Below are 26,795 nucleotides of genomic sequence, written 5' to 3' on the forward strand. Positions count from 1 at the left end.
GCCTATTTATTGCCTTACTTCCCTAATCTTCTACATTTGCACACAATGTACATAGATTTTTCTATTGTGTTATTGACTGTACGTTTGTTTATGTTTAACTCTGTGTTGTTGTTTTTGTCGCACTGCTTTGCTTTATCTTGGCCAGGTCGCTGTTGTAAATGAGAACTTGTTCTCAACTGGCCTACCTGGTTAAATAAAGGTGAAATAAAAGAAAATAAGTGTACGTGACCAAATATGATTTGAATTTGATTTGAGAGGACACCTCTCTTTCTCGGTCATATCACATAGTCACACCAATAGGCCCAACACACCGTTTCTTTACCAGTGCTGCAGTCTCCATGAACGTCTATGTGTCCTATCGAAGCTGAGTGCTATCCTTTGGTCCTGATCATCAGAGCTCTTTGTTGCTGCCGGGTGCTCGTTTACTGACGCACTCGCGTAGGAAAAGGCTCTATATGGGGAGGCGGTTACAAAAGCTACCGCTGTATTACCACTCTGAGTTAGAAACTGGACTGGCCCTAGAAGCATATACACTGAGTGTACAAAACATTAAGAATACCTTCCCTCAGAACAGCCTCAGTTCGTCGGTGCATGGACTCTACAAGGTGTCGAAAGCCTTCCACAGGGATGCTGGCCCATGTTGACTCCAATACTTCTCACCGCTGTGTCAAGTTGGCTGGATGTCCTTTGGGTGGTGGACCATTCTTGATACACACGGGAAACTGTTGAGTGTGAAAAACCCTGCAGCATTGCAGTTATTGACACAGACCAGTGCGCCTGGCACCTACTACCATACCCCGTTCAAAGGCGCTTAAATCTTTTGTCTTTCCATTCACCATCTGAATGGCACACATACACAATCCATGTCTCAATTGTCTCAAGGCTTAAAAATAATTCTCTAACCTGTCTCCTCCCCTTCATCTACACTGATTGAAGTGAAATCAATAAGGGATCATAGCTTTCCCCTGGTCAGTTTGCGTCATGGAAAGAGCAGATGTTCTTAATGTTTTGTACACTCATTGTGAGATAAAAGCTACACACAACTCATCTAAAAACAAGTTCGCTCTGTGGGCTTGAAGTGACTCTCTGCACTTGTTTATCATAATGAATGTCTCTTTATTTCGGCCCGGCTGAAGTGAATGTGTTTCTGTAGGATATTAAGCACAGGGCTTTATTTGTTAACACAGCAGAGAGGGATTGAGCTAATGGGAGAGAGGCTAAATGTGGCAACCTGACCCTGTGTGTATGTGTACGCGAACGTACACGCACACATGCGCGCGTGTCCGGCATGTGACTCCGTCTCCGAGCCGTGGTCAACGGGGTCTATTGTCTGGGAGCAGAGCAACAGAGGGAGGGAGAGATAAACAGATAGATAGAAGGACAGAGGGGAGGGGGGGGGGGGGGGGGGGGGGTGTGTGTGTGTGTGTGTGTGTGTGTGTGTGTGTGTGTGTGTGTGTGTGTGTGTGTGTGTGTGTGTGTGTGTGTGTGTGTGTGTGTGTGTGTGTGTGTGTGTGTGGATTGGTGCTAACCCCCTGCCATCTTGTCAGGCTAATTCTCCATGGTGGGAGTCCAGATGGAGACTTCAGATAGCACAGGAATTACAGACCAATAGGATAATGGCATGGTCTAAATTTATGAAGGACGGTCTGGACTGCTGAACTGAACGGTGGCGTTTTCTCAAGCGGTCAGAGTAGACAAACACAGTGAAAACACTCGTCCCATTCTCTTTCTAGTTAGGGAAGCTCTACTTCGCACGCTTACCCAGAGAAATAGAGCGTCGTTAATCTTCATTCAATGAGATTATATTGTCATTCTTTTTTCAAATCTTGCGCTCCTTCTATCACAGTATTGTAATGGCTGTTGAATGGAGTAGACCGCGTGGTTAGTGCTCATCTTTGTAATTTAATGGAAAAATTGAACACTTTACAAATAAACAAAAGACGACAGCCAAACAGTTCTGTCAGGTAAGATAACTAAACAGAAATTAACCACCCACAAAACCCAAAGGAAAACAGGCTACCTAAGTATGGCTCCCAATCAGCGACAACGATGTACAGCTTTCCCTGATTGGGAGCCATACAAGGCCAAAACAAAGAAATACAAAAACATAGAAAAAAGGACATAGAATGCCCACCCGAGTCACACCCTGGCCTAACCAAAATAGAGAATAAAACCCTCTCTATGGCCAGGGCGTGACAAGTATCCTGTCTGTCTGTCTGTCTGCCTGTCTGTCTGTCTGTCTGTCTGTCTGTCTGTCTGTCTGTCTGTCTGTCTGTCTGTCTGTCTGTTAGGTCAGGGGGGCCGGCTGTGAGCTGTCAGACCCCCCCCCCCCCGGTACAGATCAATCCCACAGACCCTTTCATCTGTGCCTTTGATAGAGTAGTCACAGGACACACACACACACACACATACACTTCTCCGCAGGACAGCCTCGAAATCAGATGGCTGTCGCAGTGCTGTCCCCATGCTCACCATGCAATACAGACACATACACACACACACACACACACACACACACACACACACACACACACACACACACACACACACACACACACACACACACACACACCCTCTGGCCTCATCTCTGGTAGCGGTGTCCTCTCTGACAGCCACATTAGTCTAAGGGATAAAAGTGGAAGGGAATTGGATTTTCCTCTGCTGGGGGTGAGGGTTAGGATAGGCATTTATCAGTGTGTGTGTGTGTGTGGCATTTATCTCAGTGAGATAGTGATTTCATTTAGGGTGATGTATCACCATCTTTACCCAGTATAGAGCTGTACCGTAGGACTCCCCAGTGTTGTTACTGACATCCCCTGACGACCTTATCCTCCCGCCTCCCTCACCCCCGGCTCCCCCTTTTCCTCCCCCTCCCTCCCTCCTCACCTATCTCTCTTACCTTCTCCTTTATTTCTCTCCCCGTACTCTTTCTACTCTCCCCTCACCCCTGACAACCATATTTCCCCCATACCTCTCCGCTCTCGTCCCAATCTCACCCGTCACCCTCCTTTTTCAATATTGTCCTCGTCTTTCCTCACCTCTCTTTCCCTGTCACTCATCGCCTCCTCTCTCCTCCCTCCTCCCTCTCTCTCTAGCCTCTCTCCTCCCTTCTCCCTCTCTCTCTTTCCTCTCTCCCTGGGGGGGGGGGGGGGGTCGTGGGTACGGGGTCATGTAAAGCAGTGGGGTGCCTGCGTATGGGGGTACTTTGTTCGTCATTTGTAAGCCCCACCAGGTGCCAGGCGGGGAACTAGACCTGTCAATCAATCACATTGACTACCCCCTGCCTCCACCCCCTTCCCCCCGCCCCTCAACACACATACAGGTGTTCATGTTCCCCCTCCCTTCGTCCGTCCCCCCTGTCCCTTTCCCCCTCGACCCCAAGAGGCTGATCAGTATTCATGAGATCTCAAGACAGCCCCCTGCACACACAACCTGGTGGATTGGCCCATAGTAATTATCTCCTGACGCTTATGCATGGCCCTGATTAGAAGCTGTCACTGTGAATGATAACGACATGCCATGAGATTGGTCTCCGCTGTGACCACTAACCTCTCCTGGCTCTACCTTCTTGCCATCATCTCTCTGTAGTATGTATCTGTGTTGTGTTCTGTGTATAAATGTCAATGTGTTTTTCTCTGTGTCCTCAGGTAAGCCAGTATATCTGTGTTGTGTTCTGTGTATAAATGTCAATGTGTTTTTCTCTGTGTCCTCAGGTAAGCCAGTGATGATCATCACAGAGTTCATGGAGAATGGATCCCTGGATACCTTCCTGAAGGTTAGTTTGTGTTAACGCACACACACACACACACACACACACACACACACACACACACACACACACACACACACACACACACACACACACACACACACACACACACACACACACACACACACACACACTGCACTCTCATTGTTCCTGTACTACAATCTCATTATTCCTCTCTGAAGGTCAGCTTGTGCTGCTCCTATAGTATTAAAACATCTCTGCTGTTCGAAAGAGGGATGGAAAGAAAAATACATTGTTTGTAAGAAAGTACTAGAGTCCTTTCAGTTCTGAAAGAAAACCACTCGACCCTACTGGCCTCATTCGTACTGGATGAATTTACAGTAAAAGCCTATGGAGGGATTTACTCACAAACCTACAAACCCACACACACACTACATCCGGAATGTTTAGAATTGGGCTTGGTATACATAGATGGACAAGTGGATGACCACGAGTGTAATGTCCATCTTTCCGCTCCTATAGCCATCCACTAGACCTTAATCCAGTTATAGCTAGTTTACGTTACAGCAATACCATCCCACATAATATCCTGTTCTACCACACACACTCACGCACAAACAAACAACGGCTCTCTCGCTCTCAGAGAAATATCCATCTACATCCCCTGTCGGTGTTTCAGCAGCTGTGGAGTAAGTTAATTAGGTCTTGTTTTGTGAAATGCTGATTGATTGCTCTGTCTTTTCAACCCACAGACTTCCTCTTTTATCAATCTCGATCTATCCTATAGCAGCACTTCCAGTAAGGGATATGAGGGGGGGGGTAGGCATGAGTGGGGGTTGGAGAGACGAAGGGAGGGAGAGAGATGGAGAGAAGAAAGTGGGGGAGAGAGAGACAGAAATATGGCGGTAGAGAGAGAGAGGGGGAGAGAAAGAGAGAGAGAGAGAGAAAGAAAGAGAGAGAGATAGAGTGGGTGAAAGAGAAAGAGAACGAAAGAGAGGGAGGGAGAGGGATGCTTTGTTTTTGTGACCGATGCTTAATTGATCTGGGGTCTAATGAAACACATGTAACCCTTGGTGGAGCTTGATGACCTATAGCCCCAAAAAACTGATCTCAGAACTATATTGGATTTTATGAAGCCACTATTTATGAAAGTCATTATGCTGACTACCCAGATCGAACATCGCCGACGCATGTGTGTGTGTGTGCTTTCGTTTGTGAGTGTGTGTGTGTGTGTGTGTGTGTGTGTGTGTGTGTGTGTGTGTGTGTGTGTGTGTGTGTGTGTGTGTGTGTGTGTGTGTGTGTGCGCTCGGGTGTATATGAGCGATGGTGTTCTTCCTCTTTGGTGTCAGTTTTCATCATCATTCAGCCAGAGTATTGTGGATGTGAATGTGCTCCACTTAAAGAGAATTGTATCTGTACTACGGTAATGAGAGTAGTACAGTGGTGATCTGTTCTCAGTGACACAGCCTACTGTATATTAGTGGAACTGTGGAGATGGACGTTTGAGATTGTGGGAGAAAAGAGTTAGTCAGGCTGGGTGTGTCATTGATAGAGTAAGCCTACTGTGGTCTGGGTGTGATTTGTGTATACTGTATGTGTTCAATTCAAGCCAATTCAATCAACTTTATTGTTCCACAAGGGCATGTTGTAACCGGGTCGACGGTGACAACACAGACAGAACATATAACAGCAAACAACTTGTATACAACAGTGTCTCCCTCTCTCTCTCTCTCCTTCTCTCCCCCTTCTCTTCCTTTCTCTCTCTCTCTCTCTCTCTCTCTCTCTCTCTGTGTTAGAAACATGACGGTCAGTTCACAGTGATCCAGTTGGTGGGCATGCTGCGTGGCATCGCGTCGGGCATGAAGTACCTGTCTGACATGAGCTACGTTCACCGAGACCTGGCTGCCCGCAACATCCTGGTCAACAGCAACCTGGTGTGTAAGGTGTCTGACTTCGGCCTGTCCCGAGTACTGGAGGATGACCCTGAGGCTGCATACACCACACGGGTAAGACACACACATACGACACATGTAATGTCAATGAGAATGTTTCTATACCGTACATGTAGGTAAAATAATGTGCTAGTTAAATCAGACTGATACAGGGTGGTGCGATTGGAATTTGGTTAGACCCTTACCCCCTTGGCACTTCATGAAGATATAAAAGGACTGGATAGGCATACAGTCCATTCAGAAAGTATTCAGACCCCTTCCCTTTTTCCACATTCTGTTAAGTTACAGCCTTATTCTAAAATGTATTAAATTACTTTTTTCCTCATCAATCTACACACAATACCCCATAACTACAAAGGGAAAACAAGTTTTGAGAAATACCATATTTACATAAGTATTCAGACCCTTTGCTATGAGACTCGAAATTGAGCTCAGGTGCATCCTCTTTCCATTGGTCATCCTTGAGATGTTTCTACAACTTGATTGGAATCCACCTGTGGTACATTTAATTGATTGGACATGATTTGGAAAGGCACACACTTATGTATATAAGGTCCCAGGGAAAAAACCAAGCCATGATGTCGAAGGAATTGCCCATAGAACTCCGAGACAGGATAGTGTCGAGGCACAGATCTGAGAAAGGGTACCAAAACATTTCTGCAGCATTTAAGGTCCCCAAGAACCCGATGGTCACTCTGGAGCTCCAGAGTTCCTCTGGGGAGATGGGAGAACCTTCAAGAAGGACAACCATCTATGCAGCACTCCACCAATCAGGCCTTTATGGTAGAGTGGACAGACGGAAGCCACTCCTCAGTAAAAGGCACATGACAGCCCACTTGGAGTTTGTCAAAAGGCACCAAAAGGACTCTCAGACCATGAGAAAGAAGATTTTCTGGTCTGATGAAACCAAGATTTAGCTCTTTGGCCTGAATGCCAAGCGTCACGTCTGGAGGAAACCTGGCACCATCTCTATGGTGAAACATGGTGGTGGCAGCATCATGCTGTGGGGATGTTCTGCAACGGCAGGGACTGGGAGACTAGTCAGGATCGAGGGAAAGATGAACGGAGCAGAGTAAAAATAGATCTTTGATGAAAACCTGCTCCAGAGCACTCAGGACCTTAGACTGGGGTGAAGGTTCACCTTCCAACAGGACAACGACCCTAAGCACACAGCCATGACAACGCAAGAGTGGCTTCAGGACCAGTTTCTGAACGTCCTTGAGTGGCCCAGCCAGAGCCTGGACTTGAACCCGATCGAACATCTCTAGAGAGACCTGAAATAGCTGTGCAGCGGCACTCCCCATCCAACCTGACAGAGCTTGAGAGGATCTGCAGAGAAGAATGGGAGAATCTCCCCAAATACAGGTGTGCCAAGCTTGTAGCGTCATACCCAAGAAGACTTGAGGCTGTAATCGCTGCCAAAGGTGCTTCAACAAAGTACTGAGTAAAGGGTCTGAATACTTATCTAAATGTGTTATTTCACCGTTTTTTTCTTTCTATAAATTTGCAGAAATTTCTACAAACGGTTTTTGCTTTCTCATTATGGGGTGTTGTGTGTAGATTGATGAGGGTAAAAAACGATTTAATCAATTTTAGAACAAGGCTGTAATGTTAACGAAATGTGGAAAAAGTCAAGGGATCTGAATACTCTGAATGCACTATATACTCTACGGTAGATGTAGCTATATATGGCTTTGGGTATAAGTAATGTGGTAATTGTACTGATAGGCCTAGGTGGAATTTTCCCCAATCCAATCATTTCAGATCTACAAAGGCTGCATTTACACAGGCAGCCCAATTCAGGGTTTTTTTCAGCACTGATCTGATTTTTCAAAAGACCAATTACTGGGAAAAAAAGATCAGAATTGGGCTGCCTGTGTAAACACCGCCTTTGTAGATCTGAAAGGATTGGAGTTTTATCAATTATCAATGAAAGCATTGGATTTTTATCAATATTGTAGCGTACTGTATGTTTGTGAGGTTGAGTGACTGAGAGAAGATGGAGAGAAAGAGAAAGATTGCGAGAAGGAGAAGGAGAGAGCTTGTCAGTCCATGTCAGTGCCCCTGTCGTCCCAGTATGCGGTAATTGCAGGTTTGTCTGAGAAAATGCATTTCTTCTCTCACCTCTCTCATACCCTTCTTCACCTCAACCCTCATCCCCCCTCTCCCCCTTACTCCTCACTCACCAGCCTTTCCCCAGTTCACCTCTCTCTACTTTCCATTTTCCCCCCTCACTCCTTCCCTTCCTATTGCCCCTTACTCCCTTTATCTTTTGTGAGAGAAAGAGAGAGAGGTAGATTGAGAAATCCTGTGTGAAAGAGCCTGTCAATCTCTGTTAGTCTAACAGTGCCCCTTGTCCTCCCATTGGGATAATTGCAGGTTTGTCAGAGAAAAAGCCTCTGTTTTTCTCACATCTCTAGCTCACCGTTCACTTCCCTACTCCTCGCCCCTCATGCCTCAGAGATAAAAAGAGGAAGATTATACTAATGCCCAATGCCAGATCGACCCTTTACCCCCTACCTCCTTGGCACATCACAAAGATATAGAAGGACTGGATAAGCATATAGATCTAGCTACAGTGCCTTCAGAAAGTATTCATACCCCTTGATTTATTCCACATTTTGTTGTGTTACAGCCTGAATTCCAAATGAATTAAATGTATATAATTATCTCACCCATATACACACAATAACAAAGTAAAAACATGTTTTTATAAATGTTTGCAAATGTATTGAACATGAAATACAGAAATATCAAATTTACATAAATATTCACCCCCCTGAATAAATACTTTTTTATGAAGCATCTTTGGCAGCGTCATTCTGGGTAAGTCTCGTAAAAGCTTTCTACACCTGAATTGGGCTAAATTTGCCTATTATTATTTTCAAAAATGTTCAAGCTCTGTCAAATTGGTTGTTGATCATTTTCATGCCATACATTTTCAAGTAGATTTAAGTCAAAACTGTAACTCGGACACATTCACTTTCAATGTCTTTCACTGTCTTCTTGGCTGTTGATCATTGCTAGACAACCATTTTCAGGTCTTGCCATAAGACTTTCATGTAAATTTAAGTCAAAAAAAATTATTGGCCACATTCACTGTCTTCTTGGTAAGCAACTCCAGTGTAGATTTGGCCTTGTGTTTTAGGTTATTGTTGTGCTGAAAGGTGAATTCATCTCCCAGTGTCTGGTCGAAAGCAGATTGAACCAGGTCTTCCACTAGGATTTTGCCTGTGCTTAACTCCATTCTGTTTACTTTTTATCCTAAAAAAACTCCCCAGTCTTTAATGATTACAAGCATTCCCATAACATTTTATTTATTTATTTATTTCACTTTTATTTAACCAGGTAGGCAAGTTGAGAACAAGTTCTCATTTACAATTGCGACCTGGCCAAGATAAAGCAAAGCAGTTCGATAACATACAACAACACAGAGTTACACATGGAGTAAAACAAACATACAGTCAATAATACAGTAGAAAAATACGTCTATATACAATGTGAGCAAATGAGGTGAGATAAGGGAGGTAAAGGCAAAAAAGGGCCATGGTGGCAAAGTAAATACAATATAGCAAGTAAAACACTGGAATGGTAGATTTGTAGTAGAAGAAAGTGCAAAGTAGAAATAGAAATAATGGGGTGCAAAGGAGCAAAATAAATAAAATAAATAAATACAGTAGGGGAAGAGGTAGTTGTTTGGGCTAAATTATAGATGGGCTATGTACAGGTGCAACATGATGCAGCAACCACTATGCTTGAAAATATGGAGAGTGGTACTCGGTAATGTGTTGTATTGGAGTTGCCCCAAACATAACACTTTTCAGGACAAACAGTTTATTGCTTTGCCTCATTTTTTGCATTATAACTTTAGTGCCTTGTTGCAAACAGGATACATGTTTTCAAATATTTGTATTCTGTGCAGGCTTCCTTCTTTTGTGGAGTAACTATAATGTAGTTGATCCATCCTCTGTTCTCATCTCACAGCAATTCAACTCTGTAACTGTTTTAAAGTCACCATTCGCCTCATTGTGAAATCCCTGAGTGGTTTCCTTCCTCTCTGGCAACTGGGTTAGGAAGGACGCCTTTATGTTTGTAGTGACTGGGTATATTGCTACAACATTCTTAGTGTAATTAATAACTTCACCATGCTCAAAGGGATATTCAATGTCTGCGTACATTTTTTTTAATAGGTACCCTTCTTTGCGAGGTATTGAAAAACTTCCCTGGTCTTTGTGGTTGAATCTGTGCTTGAAATTCGCTACTCGATTGAGAGACCTTACAGATACTTGTATGTGTGGGGGGTACAGAGATGGGGTAGTCATTCAAAAATCATGTTAACCACTATTATTGAATATGGAAGGAGTCCATGCAATTTATCAAGCGATTTGTTAAGCACAATTTTACTCCTGAACTTAGTAAGGGGTTGAATACTTATTGACATTTACATTGACATTTTAGTCATTTAGCAGATGCTCTTATCCAGAGCGACTTACAGTAGTGAATGCATACATTTCATAAATTTTTCCTCTGTACTGGTCCCCCGTGGGAATTGAACCCACAACCCTGGCATTGCAAACACCATGCTCTACCAACTGAGCCACACGGGACATTTCAGCTTGACATTTTTTATTAATTTCTAAAATGTTCTACAAACACAATTCCACTTTGACATGATGCGGTATTATGTGTAGATCAGTGACACAAAATCTAAATTTAATCAGTTGTAAAAATAAGGCTGTAACACAAGAAAATGTGGAAAAAGTGAAGGGATGTGAGTACTTTCTGAAGGCCCTGTAGGTGTAATATGGTTATATTTTCTGGTGCCTGTTAAAAGGCGAGCTGTAGCATTTTTAACTGTAGACAATGGAGTGATTTCTGACTGAGACATGTATATAGTACAAAGAGTAACAATTATGGAAATGGTCAAACACAGGTAGGCAGTCAAAAAACAAACATTACCTCACAACCATATAAACAGAAAGAACTGAACTAAATAGGGAGCTGATGAGACCAGGTGAGAAACGAACACAGGTGAAATCAATTAACAAAAATTAAAGACAGGGCTACGTTCTAGAACACAAAGAAACAGGGCTACGTTCAAGAACACAAAGAAAAAGAACAAGGTTGACTAAGAAAAGAAAAGCAGAACCTTACAGTACCCCAAGAGAGGCTCCTGTCGACCCAAGGGGCACCAGAGGGTGGAGGGGGCGGGGGAGCAGAGGTGGACGCCTACCTCGGGGGCAAGGTCCGGCAGGCTGGTTCAATGAGGTGGTGGACTGGCCTGACGTTCTGCGTCAAGGCTGATGTCCAGTGGGTCTGTTCGAGGGGGGTTCGACCCCAAGGTCGGGGAGTGGGACGATCTGGACGGTTATGGTGAAATGCCTGAATCATCTCTGGGTTGAGGAGGTCTTGGTCGGGGACCCAGGACCGGTTTTCATGCCCATAACCTTCCCAGTCCACTAGGTAGTGGATGCGACCTTTCAAGCATTTGGAAACTTTGGATAGCCCGTATGGCGCACTGCGTGTAGAGATGGGAGGATGAAGAGGACTGTAGGTGACTGCTTTTAACAGAGACATGGAAGGACGAGGAGATTTTATACTGACGGGGTAACTGGAGGCAGTACGTGACAGGGTTGATGCGATGGGTTATCTTGAAGTGACCAATGAAGCGAGGACAGACCTTTTTGCAGGGGAGGCGGAGCCGGATGTCTCTGGTAGAGAGCCATACGCTGTCTGGGGTGAAAGAGTGGTGTAGGTAGGCGGCGTCTGTCGGCAAAGTGTTTCTGGGTATTAGAGGCTTCCTGCAGATGCCGGTGAGCAGTCTCCCATACCCGCTCACTACGCCGAAACCAGTCGTCGACAGCTGGGACAGTACCAGGCTCCACCTCCCAAGGAAACATGTGGGGTTGGTAACCAAGGACACACTGAAACGGAGTAAGGTGGAGGGATGAGTGCATGAGTGAGTTCTGAGTGTATTCGGCCCAGGCCATATACCGACTCCAGTCGTGTGGAGAGGCAGAACATTGTTGGCGGTGGTACTTCCCTATTTCTTGGTTCAGGTGTTCCGTCTGCTCGTTGGTCTGGGTGTGCTACCCGGAGGAGAGGCTGAGGGTGACCCCCAGTCGGTCACAGAAGGCTCGCCACACCCAGGAGACAAACTGAGGCCTGCGGTCAGAGACAATGTCCTCCGGAATCCCATACAGACGGAACACCTGCTGGAACATACACTCCGCCAATTCCATGGCGTTAGGTAGATGAGGAAGAGGAACCAGACAACACATTTTTGAAAAACGGTCTACTATGATAAGGATGGTGGTGTTACCAGAGGATTCAGGAAGGTATGTGATGAAGTCAACAGCTATGTGGGACCAGGGTCTGTGAGGGATTGGCAAAGGTTGAAGCTTCCCAGAGGGGAGATGACGAGGGATTTTGGTTTGGGTGCAGACTGGACAGGAGAGTACGTAATCCCTTACGTCGGATGCCAGTGAGGACCACCAGAACTTCCGGGCTAGAAGTTCGGTGGTTCGTGTAATGCCCGGATGTCCTGACCCCAAGGACGTGTGACACCATTGCATCAGTTGGGGTCTAATAACTGCTGGTACGTAACTCCTCCCAGCTGGTGTCTCAAGAGGAGCCGGGTCTGAGGTTAGGGCTTCTTGTATGGCAGAGTGAACCTCCCACTGTGCCGGTCCCATAATGCAAGAGGGAGGAAGAATAGGTGTAGAGTCTGAGTTACTGGTCGGAAGGTCAAATTGGTGGGAGAGAGCATCAGCTTTTACATTTTTCCTTCCAGGGATGTATGTAACATGAAAATGGAAGCGTGTGAAGAGAGCCCAGCGGGCTTGTCTGGAGTTTAACCTCTTGGCCCCTCTGATATGTTCCAGATTATGATGATCTGTTAGGATGAGAAAGGGATGTTGTGCGCCCTCCAACCAGTGGCACCACTCAAGGGCCAGTTTGATGGCGAGGAGTTCTCTGTTCCCCACATCATAATTCCTCTCAGCGGGGGTTAACATCCTGGAGAAGAAGGCACAGGGATGTGATTTGGGAGGTTCCCACCCACTAAGAGAGTATGGGTCCTACTTCGGAGGCATCCACCTCCATGGTGAAAGGAAGGGTCGGATCAGGTTGGCAAAGGACAGGAGCTGAGGTGAAGAGGCATTTCAAGTTGTTGAACGCAGTCAGGGTGGTATCAATCCATTGAAGGGTCTGGGTCTTTTGGCTGGTAAGGGCAGTGAGGGGAGCGGCCGTAGAACTGAAGTTCCCGAATGAACTGGCAATAAAAGTTGGAGAACCCAATGAAACGATGGAGTTCCTTAACCTCTCTGGGATAGGGGGCGGTATTTTCACGTCTGGATGAAAAGCGTGCCCAAAGTAAACTGCCTGCTCCTCAGGCCCAGATGCTAGGATATGCATATTATTAGTAGATTTGGATAGAAAACACTGTTTGAATGATGTCTGTGAGTATAACAGAACTTAATGGCAGGCAAAACCCCGAGGACAAACCAACCAGAATAAAAAATGTTTGAGGTCACTCTCTTTTCAATGGGTTTTCTATGGAGATCTAGATTTCTAAGGCTTGCAGTTCCTACTGCTTCCACTGGATGTCAATAGTCTTTAGAAATTGTTTGATGTTTTTCCTTTGTGTAATGAAGAAGTATTGCTGTTCAGAACGAGGGTCGAGTGAAGTGTACTGTTTGTTAGAGGCGCGTGACCTGAAAGCAAGCTCCACTTTGTTTTCATCCGGCATTGAACGCAGTTTATCCCGTCTTAAATTTTAGCGATTATTTACGTAAAAAAATACCTAAAGTTGTATTAGGAAAGTTGTTTGAAATGTTTTCACAAAGATTACAGGTAACTTATGAGATATTTTGTAGTCATGTTGCGCGAGTTGTAACCGGTGTTTTTCTGGATCAAATGCGCCAAATAAATGGACATTTTGGAGATATAACGACAGAATTAATCGAACAAAAGGACCATTTGTGATGTTTATGGGACATATTGGAGTGCCAACAAAAGAAGATCTTCAAAGGTAAGGCATGAATTATATCGTTATTTCTGAGTTTTGTGTCGTGCCTGGCGGGATGAAATATGATTGTCTGTGTTTGTTTGATGGGGTGCTATCCTCAGATAATCGCATGGTGTGCTTTCGCCGTAAAGCCTTTTAAAAATCAGACACTGTAGTTGGATTAACAAGAAGTTTATCTTTAAAATGGTGTATAATACTTGTATGTTTGAGGAATTTTAATTATGAGATTTCTGTTGTTTGAATTTGGCACCCTGCAATTTCACTGGCTGTTGTCGTGGTGGAACGCTAGCATCCCACAAATCCCAGAGAGGTTAACGGTGGTGGGTTTGGGCCAGTTACTGACGGCGGTGACTTTGTTCTCATCCATGCAAACCCTTCCAGGTGTCAGTAAGATGCTTAGAGAGGTGATATGGAAGGCACTCTTTTCAGTCTTCACATAAAGGTTATGGTCAAGGAGCTGTTGAAGATAATTTTGCACATGCTGTATGTGTTCCTTCAGGGAGTAGGAGTAAATCAGGATGTCATCAATGTAGACGATGAGAAAGCGGTTGATCATATCCTGGAAAACCTCGTTCATAAAGGATTGGAAGATGGCGGAGGCATTCGTAAGGCATGACCAGGTATTCATAGTGCCCTCGAGCAGTGATAAAGGCCGTCTTCCATGCGTTGCCTTCACGTATACGGACAAGGTTATATGCACTTCGCAGGTCGAGTTTAGTATAGATGTTAGGGCGGCCCACTTGTTCAAGGGTCGCTGGGATCAGAGGAAGAGGGAAACGGTTATTGACCATGACGTCATTCAGGGAACGATAATCAATACATGGACGGAGACCACCGTCCGTTTTTCCACCGCAGCCAGGGAAGAAGAATGACGAATTAAACTGTTTGAGTGATTCATAAATGTAGTTCTCCATTGTCTCATTTTCTGGGATAGATAGGGGGTAAACACGACCCTTCGGTGGGGACACTCCAGGGAGTAAGTCAATAGCACAGTCTCCTGGGCAATGTGGTGGCATAGTGGAGGACTTGGTTTTGCTGAAGACATTGCTATACTGGGCGAATTCAGATGGTACGGTGGGTGTCACTGCCAAGGCAGAGTCCTCAATGGTGGTGGCTCTGCAGGGTAGGCTGAGACAACTGGAGAAGCAGGTAGAAGACCAGGACAGTAGTTCCCCTTGTTGCCACGAGATGGCAGGGTCGTGACGACAAAGCTAGGGGTATCCGAGGATGAGTCGCTGTTTGGGGGATGAGAGTTCCATGAGTTGAATGGTTTCGGTGTGGAAGACTCCAATCTGGAGGGTGACGCTCTGTGTCAGGTGCGTGATGAATCCCGTGCCCAATGGCTGCCCGTCCAGGGTGTTAATCCTTAAGGGAGGGGTGACAGGTGTTAGATCAATGTCAAGCTCTTGTACTAGCTGGTGATCTATAAAATGACCTGCTGCTCCCGAATCTTTCAAGCCTTCTACGTACTTGGTAACCCCATTCACGGTTATCAATACTGGGACGGAGAATTGCTTCTGGGAGATATTTCGAAATAAGGACACGCCTACCTGCATGGCAGCGGGGGGACCCTTCTCATCTCTCCGTGGGGGGGGGGGGGGGGGGTGAACAGGGCAATGGCTGAGTAGATGATCTTTCGCTGAACAGTATAGGCAGAGCCCTTCTTGGATACGCTTTTGACGTTCGATACACGGGAGAGGAGCATGGCCCAACTGCATGGGTTCTGGAAGACTCGGACGGGAGGACGTAAAGAGAATATTTTGGGTTCCTGGGTGGCAGAGTTCTTCAGCGGTCGGTGACGAGGTGGTCGATGGAGATGGACATACAAATGCATTGACTTAAATTCAGAATGTAACCTCTACAGGCCAGCTCCGCCTGAAGTTCCCTGTTGAGCCCTCTTCGGTAGACGGTAAGTAAAGCAGCCTCATTCCATCCACTCCCTGGAGCCATGGTGCGGAACTCGAGGGCATACCTGGCAGCTGAATTGTGTCCTTGTTGAAGTTCTATGAGGAGGTCTCCTATAGGACGACTGGAGGGAGAGTGATCGAATACCTCTTTGAAGAGGATGTGGAAATGGGTCTCGGATCCGAGTTCTGTGCTGTTGGCAGTCCATATGGCGGTGTCCCAATCCAGGGCTTTGCCTGTGAGTAGAGACACAACAAAATCCACCCTGCTGTTGTCGGTGGAGAAGTTAGTGGGGTTGTGCTCAATGTATTTGCTGCATTGCATCAGAAATCCCTGACGTTTCCCTGGCGAACCGTCATATTTTCCAGGGATGGGTATGAACGAAGGAGGGCTATGGGTTACGATACCTGGCATCGGAGGAGTAGGGATCATCTGGCGGAGAAGATGGCAAATTTCCTCCATAAGCTCCTCTTGCTGGGTTAGGCGCTGCTGTAGCACCACTGAATCCATTCCGTTTTTAGGTGAGGTATTCTGTAGTGAATCCTCAGGGAGAAAAAGGTGTAGATTCACGCGCAGGGCTCGGCAGATCGTGGTCACAGGTAGGCAGTCAAAAACAAACAATACCTCACAACCATACAAACAGAAAGAACTGAACTAAATAGGGAGCTGATGAGACCGAGTGAGAAACAAACACAGGTGAAATCAATGAACAAAAATTAAAAACAGGGCTACATTCCAGAACACAAAGAAACAGGACTACGTTCAAGAACACAAAGAAAAAGAACACAAGGTTGACTAAGAAAAGAAAAGCAGAACCTTACAAGACTAGCTATATTTCTTAGATGATAAAAGCAGGACTGGACAACCTTCTTTCCATGCAGCTAAAGGTTTAGGTCAGGGTCAATGAGGATGCCAAGGTTTCTGGCCGTAGGCTTTACATTGGTGGACAAATATCCAAGGTTATTTACAATATGGGTTCTAGCAAGGTGGGTGCCAAATAAAACAACCTCTGATTTATTTTCATTGAGCTGGAGAAATTTGTCAGACATCCAACATTTGATGTAAGCAAGACACTTGTGAAAGGTAGCTATGCTAGCTTGGTCACTCGGTCAGATTGGTAAAAAAGCTGAGTGTCATCTGCATAGCATTGAAACTGAATGTTATAATTGCGGATGACGTCACCAAAGGGAAGCATGTAGAGGGAAAAAAGGATGGGGCCCAAAATTGACCCCTGAGGGACACCATAGTGAATTGATGCTGGGGATGATGCTGAACCACCCATGCATGCTCATTGAGAAACGTATGCTACATAGATATGACCTGAACCAGTCGAGGGCAACGCCGGAGATTCCCACTCACCTTTCCAGCCCGTCAGCAAGGATGTTCTGATCAATAGTATCAAATGCTGCACTGAGTTCTAAAATAAGTAGAATGGAGCATTCACCGGTATCGGCAGCCAACAGAAGGTCATTACTGACTTTAAATAAAGCAGTTTCTATGCTGTAAAATGAGTGGAAGCCCGACTGGCATTTTTCAAATAAGTTGTTTATACTCAAATAAGCCACAAATTGCTTGAAAACAACTTGGATAAAAAAGGGACGTTTAGAGATCTATAATTACTCAGCCAATGTGTCAGTCACTCGCTGGTAGATACTGTACAGCTACACACACAGTCAGCAGTGTCAGGAGACTCACACACATACATCTACAGGCCATAGAAGGAAGGAGGGATAGGGGAGAGGGAGGGGGTAGGGGACAAGGAAAGATGCAGAGAGCAAGAGAGGGAGAGGGAAGATAGAGAGAAAGAGAGACAGAGAGAAAGAGTGGAGTGAGATGAACAGGGGGGGGGGGGGGGGTTAGCGGGGGAGATAGAAAAGGAAAGGGGGGGGGGGGTGACTGCTTACTTTGTCTCTTTCATTTGACTTTGACCAGAGAGCTGGGACTAGAAGGAGTGCAGCAGTAGCAGCATGTTAAGACTGGTGTGATCTGTATAGAGAGCCAACCAGGCATCTTAATGCCGTCTCCTCTGTCCTCCTTATACACAGTCAGCCCCAATGCCTTTTAAAAGCCTGTTTTCGGCTATGCCTACTCCATATACACTCCTTTGATCCTTATTTTCCTCCTGAACAACAAAGGGAAAAAGGCTTGTGAAAGACGAGTGAAAGAGGACAGATGGAGGAGTGAAGTCAAAGCGCTACTGTGTTCCCTGTTATTGTGCGAATAGAAGGAAATGCTTTGAGTTTGTGTTTTAGTCAATGAATATAATGAGGTACATCCCTATGACTACTCTATACTGTGTTTCCGTGCAATTCTTTGAGCTTTCCTACCTACGCGCACCCACAACGTGTATTGTTCCTCTCTCTTTCAATAGAATTCAATGAGTTGAATTGGTACATATTGCCAAAGCAGATAGTCATGAATAGTAGTAGTTTGTAAATCCTGTATTAACCTTTCAAGTAATGTTTTATTAACCCTTTCTACATTTATTGTTAACCATTTACAAACCTGTTATTAACCCTTCCAGGGAGGGAAGATCCCCATCCGATGGACGTCTCCAGAGGCCATTGCCTACAGGAAGTTCACGTCAGCCAGTGACGTGTGGAGCTACGGCATCGTCATGTGGGAGGTGGTCTCATATGGAGAGAGACCCTACTGGGAGATGTCCAACCAGGATGTGAGTTGTTTCATTATAATAAAGCACAGTGTACAGCTGATAGGGTATATATTAATCAATGATTTGCTATTGATGGCTGGTTTTGTGTGGAAGCTAGGCGGACTCAGTTGGCTTTCTCTCCCATCCTCGGTGGATTATAATTATTATGATGACAATTTTTGTGATTGACTAGGGTCTATCTAATCCGCCCCTATTTCTCTCTCTCTCGGTCTCTCTCTCTCTCCCTTCCTCTATTTCCAGGTGATAAAAGCCATAGATGAGGGATACCGTCTCCCTGCCCCTATGGACTGTCCTGTTGTTCTCCACCAGCTGATGTTGGACTGCTGGGAGAAGGGCCGCAGTGAACGGCCCAAGTTTGGCCAGATCGTCACCACCCTGGACAAGCTGATCAGAAACCCAGCCAGACTCCGAGAGCTGGCCAACAGCTCAGTATGGTGAGTTACAATGGGTCAAAAACTCAGTCTTCAGGCACACACTGTCAGATCCAGAATAAACTATTAGAACTAGTATCTGGACTGTTTGGGATATTTAACTATGCTGATAAGAATGTGTATGTTCTGTCCTGTTTGCCCAGCAGGGAAGACCCAACCACTCCGGAGTTTAGTGTGAGTACGGTGGAGGAGTGGCTGGAGGCCATCAAGATGGGCCAGTACAAAGAGAACTTCTCCAGTGCTGGATACGTCACCCTGGACTCTGTCCTCTACATCACCATCAGGTGAGAGACATGGGCAGGGCTGGACTGAGCTGGGCAGGGCTGAGCTGGGCTGAGCTGAAGCGGGGTCGAGCAGGGCTAAGCTGAGGCTGGGCTGAGCTGGGTTACGGAAAGGGGAGTAGGAATAAGCAGAGCTGGGGAAAAGGGGAGTCTGTTGTTGCTGCTGTTTGGCATTTTTCTAAGTCCCTTTTTGCTCTGTCCTCTTCTGTAGTGAGCTCGTTAAGATGGATGTGACTTTGGCGGGTCACCAGAAGAAGATCCTCTCCAGTGTCCAGAGCCTGCAGACCCAGGGGACCCACGTCCAAGTATAACAGTTTCCCCATAGAGACACACTGAGAGAGAGAGAGGGCCAAAATGGACGCTCTGCTTTGAGTTTAACCACTGAGACACGCTGAGATTAAGCCAACATAGACATCTTGGGTTGGGTTTCCCCATACAAAGACACTTAGATGGAGCCGTAATGGACGCTCGGCTCCTTTACTTCCTCTTCGCAGCTTCACCATTCCACCCGTCCTGGATGTTTTGATAGCGTAGGCACTTCCAGCTTCTGTCCACGCACTTAGAGGCTTAGCAACCCAGCCACCTCAGAAACCAGTCTACATCCAAGACGTCTCTGACCGTATCAATAAGAACAACAAAAATGGTAAAAATAAAAAATTTATTTGATTGTAATTATCATCACTGTCTGTGAAGTTTAGTGTACAGTTGTTTTTATGGTTGTTTTGTTTTTCGTTTTACAATAAGCTGTTTTTTATTTTCTACACAGTTTATGGTGCCAGGAGATATTGTATATGTATAGATAAATGTTTACAAGAGCTGTGTGTCAGTCCGCCAGTCTAGAACTGAACGTAAAGTTTGTATCAGTGGTCAGGCAACGCAGGTGGGATGTTCCTTCCTGGTGCATGTGTTGCCAGGCCCCTCCCCTTCATATAAGCCCCTCCCCCCAGGACGCTATTAGATGTATCATGGATGTGTGAGGGAGCTAGGAGAAATAGAGAGACGTGAAAATATGAGATGGAGATGTCTGTTCATGGTCTCAGAAGACTTCCATTCCGTTTGGCCAGGAACAGACAGGGCTTCCATAGCCACTGCTTCCAGACGCACACAGTTCACTTGAGTAAGTTCATTTAGTACAGCCTACAGCAGCGACGTATAGGATGCCGTCAGTAAGAAACCTGCAGGGCGATACAGCGTTAGCACATTATCTTCCAAGGGTTGGCCTCCTCAATTGGAGAAGCTGGAACGGTTGGTGACAGAAGAAGAGCGGAGAAGTAGATAACCTTGTGTGTGTGACGTTGACACTGTTTGGAACGTGTATCTGTCTCTCAGACGTTGTGCCATGTACAGTTAGTATTGCTCTGAAATGTTGGGCAAAGTCAGACTTGATTGTGAGGTAGACTTGACTTGAGTAGACTGTGCTGAGTGATGTTTTTTGCCTCATTTCACCTCTGATTAATATGGGTTCATTCACAGTTTGTCCTAACCACCTTTGTTCAGTAATGCCAACTGCTTCCAAATCTACAAGAGTCAATGTCCTGTTCAAGCAAACCTGCTAACCTAATTTCCTGGATAAGTGAAAAAAAACATCAATGTCCTGTGCTCAACAAAACAATGTTTTCAATGTGAAACGAAGGAAATTCAACTGCGTATCAAAACCAACATGCCCTCTCACTTTGGGGAAGGGAGGGTGGAGTTTTGCACTTATCTAGGAAATCCAGCTAACCGCTTTGATTGAATATGGTCGTCGATGTTCACTGCACCCCTGTATGTATCTGGTTATGTTTATGATAACAGTGTTATTCTGCTACCTGACTGGACAACAAACGCACCAACATATATACCATTGTACCATACTGTAAAATATGTACAGAGTTGATTTGAAACTCTAGAATGTTTGTAACAATAACGGTGATAACGATGGTAATGATGTACTTTTATTCTGAAGGAGGAGAGAAATCTGGCATTTTTTCCTTGCGGAGGTGGGTCATAGGAGATAGGCAGCGTGCGATTCGTTGACCTGACCTATGGAATGTACGTTACGTAGCATGGGTATTAAGTTTCAGTCTTTGATTGACAGGTGGCAGGGAGTGCAGTTTTCACTCGGCCGTCGACCTGGGGACGCTCGACTTTTAGATGCCTTATTTACTGTGCTACTTTTCTTTTCTGTTCCTCTCCTCCCCTGATCCCCATAGAGGCGGAGTTATGACTACATCTGTATATAGTATTTATCTGTTTCCCCGAGGTGACGTCACAGAAAATATCTGGGGGGTTTTTTAACTGAAAAACCCCAGGCTGTTATCACCTCTGTTTTGGTTCTTAAAAAAATATTATACATAAAACTATACTGCTGCTGTAAATCAACCACCAGTTTATTGGAAGCTGTATTGAAAAACACATTAGAAAGTCAACTTTTCATGTTTGTTTTGGTTTAGGAATTTGACCTGTTGGTATACTTGTCTAAACTAGGCGGTCAATGTATAGCAGAGAGAAGTTATAATTATTCCCTTCGTATCCCAAAGCTATTTGAAGTGTTCCAATGCCTCCCACACATATGATGGAGATGAGCAAATCTCAACTGCTAAATTAACCTTTGTCTTTCCAATGTGTCTCTGAAGGTGTCTATTAATGATGCGCTACCAACAAATTATGTATTCGTTATAGTGAATGGATTGAATTGCCAGAAGCCTTTTGCGGTGTCATCAATTAGATTCAAATATTCAACAAAGGACAGGAGCATATTGCGTCTGTTTGTTCAGACTCAAAAAAGCAAAATACTGCAAGACAGTGGTGACCAGTTGAAGGTTAGCTGTCTGTCAGTACTCATCATTTTACACTTTGAAATTGTCCTTGTTTGGTAAGCTAATCCATCACTCCCCAACCGGACGTCATAACCTTTGACCCCTATCTCATGACCCTTGAACCTTAGCCAGGCTCTGAGTCCTTTCATCTGGATGGATAAAGTTTCCCCTAGGCACTGTTCAAAGGTCAGTTTTGTGTTCCCCGCCTAACAGTTAAAGTTAGGATATGGAAATAGTAAGCTGATCCTAAATAATTGTTGGTGAAGACTTCTACCCCCAGCCAGGCCGGTTATTTACATGTTCCCAGACTGATTCCTTGTGAGATTGTTCTCTCGCTCTCCCTGGTCTTTCTTCCTTCCTGCCCTTGGCCCATTATATTTATCATGGCAGATTTCTATGCGCTTGTTCAAAGGGTGTACTCATTCTAAAGTCCTTCATGTCGCTGTAATAAATATGCTAATATTTTTTATTTCTCACCTGAAGCTCTTGGTGTCTTACTTTTCTTTTACTCACACACACACATGCATGTCGACACACACACACACACACACACACACACACACACACACACACACACACACACACACACACACACACACACACACACACACACACCAGAGACGTACACACACGGTCACACTCAAATGTGTAATAATGGCCATGCCTGAGCTTGTAGTATTTCCCAGGGGTCGGTGGTATAATGGAAGACTATGCGTGGCACCTTTACTGTGAAGAAACGTAAAGCTGAAGCTTAATCAGGCTTTGTGTCATTTAGGTTTAGGTTTTATTAGATAGTACAAAGTCAGTCGCTGCCTGTTAAGGATTCCTACATGCACCATGCCTGTTCTGAAAACACTAGATAAGATGGCGACACTAAGGAGGGCACGCGTCTTGCCGGTTCCTGCTCGCTTAGCTTTTTTTAATGGCTATTTTTACGTTAATTATTACTTTGTTTGCTCAGAATGTTCATGCAATAATTTCCTACAACAGACACACTTCTGGATCATGAATCAGAAGCTACACACTTATCTCTTGGCCTCCCAGATCTGGAGTACTAGATTCGCTCCTTTGTACCCCGCACAGTGGGCTTACCTGTTGCTGCTGACCAAGATGACCGAAGGCAACACCGGCGAGGAAGGAAAGGGAACTCCAAGCTAGGTTAGTGTTATCCAGGATCTTGGGACTTCCCTACCCTAAACCCTAACTCATACCCTTAACCTAACCCTAACCTTATCCATAACCTTTACATAACCCTAACCTTAACCCTTAACCATTTAAAATTTCAACTTCAATGGGGTGACGTCAGAGTTGGGACGTCCCAAGGATCCCGTTTAGACTTTTCCCTCCAAGCTAGGCTGAAAAGAAGGGCTACATGGCCTCCTGCACATAGTATCCTGATGGCTAATGTCCAATCGCTGGAAAATAAACTTTGTGAACTCAGCAAGGCTTCAATCGCAGAGGAACATCAGAGAATGTTGTGTCTTTGTTCTTACAGTGACATGCCTTAAAGACAATACACCCGACTCTGCCATTCAACCATACGGCTTTTCCATTTTCCGTAAGGATCGAACAGCGGCTTCTGGTACGAGTAGTGCGGGGGTGTATGCTTCCTCATCAACAATGCCTGGTGTACCGAAGTTGAAAACATCTCGAGCTCCTGTTAACCCGACCAGGAGTTTCTGTTGCTAAAATGCCAACCCCACTATACGCCAAGGGAATTCACGAGTGTTATCAAGGAGGCGCTCCGCGAAATGTACAAGAACATTAGCCAGCAAGAATCCTCTCACCCGATAACAGTCTATTGTCACTGGTGATTTTAACCAAGCATGTATAAAACAAATTCTTCCAAAATATCACCAACATGTCAACCTGCCTCACAAGAGGAAACAACGTGCTGGACCATGTGTAGTGCATTTGGAAAGGATTCAGACCCCTTGACTTTTTCACATTTTGTTATGTTAAAGCCTTATTCTAAAATATATGACATTTTATCCTCATCAATCTACACACAATACCGCATAATGACAAAGCGAAAACAGTATTTTTGAAAGTTTAGAAAATGTATTACAAATAAAAAACAGAAATACCTTATTTGCATAAGTATTCAGACCCTTTGATATGAGACTCGAAATTGAGCATCCTGTTTCCATTGATCATCCTTGAGATGTTTCTACAACTTGTTTGGACTCCACCTGTGGTACATTCAATTGATTGGACATAATTTGGAAAGGCACACACCTGTCTATATAAGGTTGACAGTGCATGTCAGTGCAAAAACAAGCCATGAGGTTGAAGGAATTGTCCATAAAGCTCTGGGACAGGATTGTGTCGAGGCACAGATCTGCGGAAGGCTACGAAATGTTTCTGCAGCATTGAAGGTCCCCAAGAAAACAGTGGCCTCCATCATTCTTAAATGGAAGAAGTTTGGAACAACCAAGACTCTTCCTAGAGCTGGCCGCCCAGCCAAACTGAGCAATCGGGGGAGAAGGGCCTTGGTCAGGGAGGTGACCAAGAATGTGATGATCTCCAGAGTTCCTCTGTGGAGATGAGAGAACCTTCCAGCAGGACAACAATCTCTGCAGCACTTCACTAATTAGGCCTTTATGGTAGAGTGGCCAGACGGAAGCCACTCCTTAGTAAAAGGCACACACGACAACCCGCTTCAAGTTTGCCAAAAGGCACCTCAAGGACTCTCAGACCATGAGAAACAAGATTCTCTGGTCTGATGAAACCAAGATTGAACTCTTTGGCCTGAATGCCAAGAGGCACATCTGGAGGTAACCTGGCACCAACCCTATGGTGAAGCATGGTGGTGGCAGCATCATTCTGCGGGGATGTTTTTCAGTGGCAGGGAGAATAGTCAGGTTTGTGGGAAAGGTGAACGGAGCAAAGTACAGAGAGATTCTTGATGCGAAGGTTCACCTTCCAACAGGACAACGACCCTAGGGACACAGCCAAGACAATGCAGAAGTGGCTTCGGGGCAAGTCTCTGAATGTCCTTGAGTGGCCCAGCCAGAGCCCAGACATCTCTGGAGAGACCTGAAAAGAGCTGTGCAGCGACACTCCCCATCCAACCTGACAGAGCTTGAGAGGATCTGCAGAGAAGAATGGGAGAAACTCCCCAAATGAAGGTGTGCCAAGCTTGTAGCGTCATACCCAAGAAGACTCGAGGCTGTAATCGCTGCCTAAGGTGCTTCAACAAAGTACTAAGTACGTGAAAATATTCAAGGGGTCTGACTACTTTGTGAATTCACTGTATATACAGACATCCATGACGTGTACAAAGCCATCCCCCGCCCCCACTTCGGCCAATCAGATCACGTCTCTCTGTTTGTACTCGAAGCCGACACGCAGCAACTCAAAAGGGAGCCACCAACACAGAGAATAGTGAAGCGCTGGACAGAGGAGGCAGACTCAATGCTTCAGGACTGTTTTGAGAATACTGTTTGGAATATGTTCAAAGATTCATCCACCTAGGACTTATCCATCAACATTGAGGAAAATGCATCGTCAGTCACAGTCTTCATTAGGAAATGTGTTGATTATGTTGTCCCCACAATAACAATCCGGCCATACCCTAATCAAGAACCTTGGATGAACGGAGACATCCGTACCCTGCTGAGAGCCCATACTGCAACATTCAATAGCAGCAGAACAAACCCTGATGACTCGGTGGTGTGTGGCGAGTTCTTAGGGCAAGGACTGAAATGGGGAAAAAATCCTTCTCCTATAATGCACCTTGGTCCTGGAACAAACTAAGAAATACTTTAAAACTGGAGGAGAGGGTATTGCTGTCTGAGTTTAAAGCTCTGATCGAAGAAAATGTCACTGACCATTGTAATTGTTTTTAATGTATTGTATTGTGTGTTGTATGTACGCACTGACTTCTTCCAGCTGATCTCTTGCTAGGTCCCCACTCGCAAAAGAGTTTTACAATTTCAAGTGTCTTTCCTGGTTAAATAAAAAAAAAATTGCTGTGGAATTAGGGTTTGAGCATAGCCTGAAGGTCCCGAGGGGCAGTTCCTCTTGCTGCTCCAAATTGCAAGTACCATGGTCTTATAGTAGATACGAGCTTCGACTGGAAACCAGTGGAGTTTATGGAGGAGGGGGGTGACATGGAAGAACTTGGGAAGGTTGAAGACCAGGCGGGCTGTAGCATTCTGGATAAGTTGGGTTTAATGGCAAAAGCGGGCAGCCTAGCCAAATGAGTTATAGTCGTCCAGACAGGAGATGACAAGTGCCTGGATTAGGACCTGTATCGCTTTCCGTGTGAGGTAGGGTCGTACTCTACAGATGTTGTAGAGCAGTCTCGGTTTGAAGCCTGACTGGTTAGGGTCAAGAAGATCGTTCTGAGAGAAATAGCGAAAGAGTTTAGACTAGGCAAGTCAGTAAAGAACAAATTCTTATTTACAATGACGGGCCTACACCTGCCAAACCCAGACGACGTTGGGCCAATTGTGCACCGCCCTATGGGACTCCCAATCACAGCCGGTTGTGATACCTCCTGGATTCGAACCAAGGTGTCTGTAGTGACACCTCAAGCCCTGAGATACAGTGCATTAACCCACTGCGCCACTCGGGAGCCCAGTAAGGGAAGTGAGGAATAGGAGAAGGTCTCCAGAGATGGTCTAGAGAAGGGAGGATGGGATGGGGTCATGTGGGCAGGTTGTTTGGGCAGCCGGACCTCAGTAGTCACAGGATTTCAGGGAGAAAGAGGTCAAGGCGTAGTGTAGTTCTGTGTTGGTGGGACCAGTGTATTCAATAGGCTGAGTGAATGAGGAGCCGGATGTCGTAAACCTTCTTTTCAAAATGGTTGACAAAGTTTTCCGCAGAGAGGGAGGAGGGAGGGGAAGGGGGTGGAGGATAAAGGAGGGAGGAGAAGGTGGAGAAGGGTTAGAGACAGAAGCTTTTAAATGTAGAGATATAGGAAGTAGCTTTAGCAGCGGATACAATCAGAGAGGAGGGAGTGAAATTATGATAGGTCACAGACTACAA

At 45.4% G+C, this 26,795-nt stretch overlaps 1 protein-coding gene across 3 annotated transcripts in view; it reads left to right on the plus strand.

Moving 5' to 3' along the window:
* epha4b (eph receptor A4b) overlaps nt 1-22,276 on the plus strand; it is a 123,087-nt gene extending 100,811 nt beyond the window's left edge. For 2 of the 3 annotated variants that reach the window (XM_014191460.3, XM_014191462.3), the window contains exons 14-19: nt 3,714-3,775; nt 5,527-5,736; nt 18,141-18,290; nt 18,531-18,724; nt 18,865-19,005; nt 19,214-22,276. In XM_014191460.3, coding sequence (XP_014046935.1) covers nt 3,714-3,775; nt 5,527-5,736; nt 18,141-18,290; nt 18,531-18,724; nt 18,865-19,005; nt 19,214-19,313 — 857 coding nt within the window. In that variant the 3' untranslated portion in view covers nt 19,314-22,276. The remainder of the gene's footprint in view (nt 1-3,713; nt 3,776-5,526; nt 5,737-18,140; nt 18,291-18,530; nt 18,725-18,864; nt 19,006-19,213) is intronic. The other variant, XM_014191461.3, reaches the window with a different exon arrangement.
* The last annotated feature ends 4,519 nt before the right edge of the window (nt 22,277-26,795 follow it).

This window comes from Salmo salar, chromosome 03 (assembly GCF_965601325.2).
Source record: "Salmo salar chromosome 03, fSalSal1, whole genome shotgun sequence".
NCBI classification, from domain to species: Eukaryota; Metazoa; Chordata; class Actinopteri; order Salmoniformes; family Salmonidae; genus Salmo; species Salmo salar.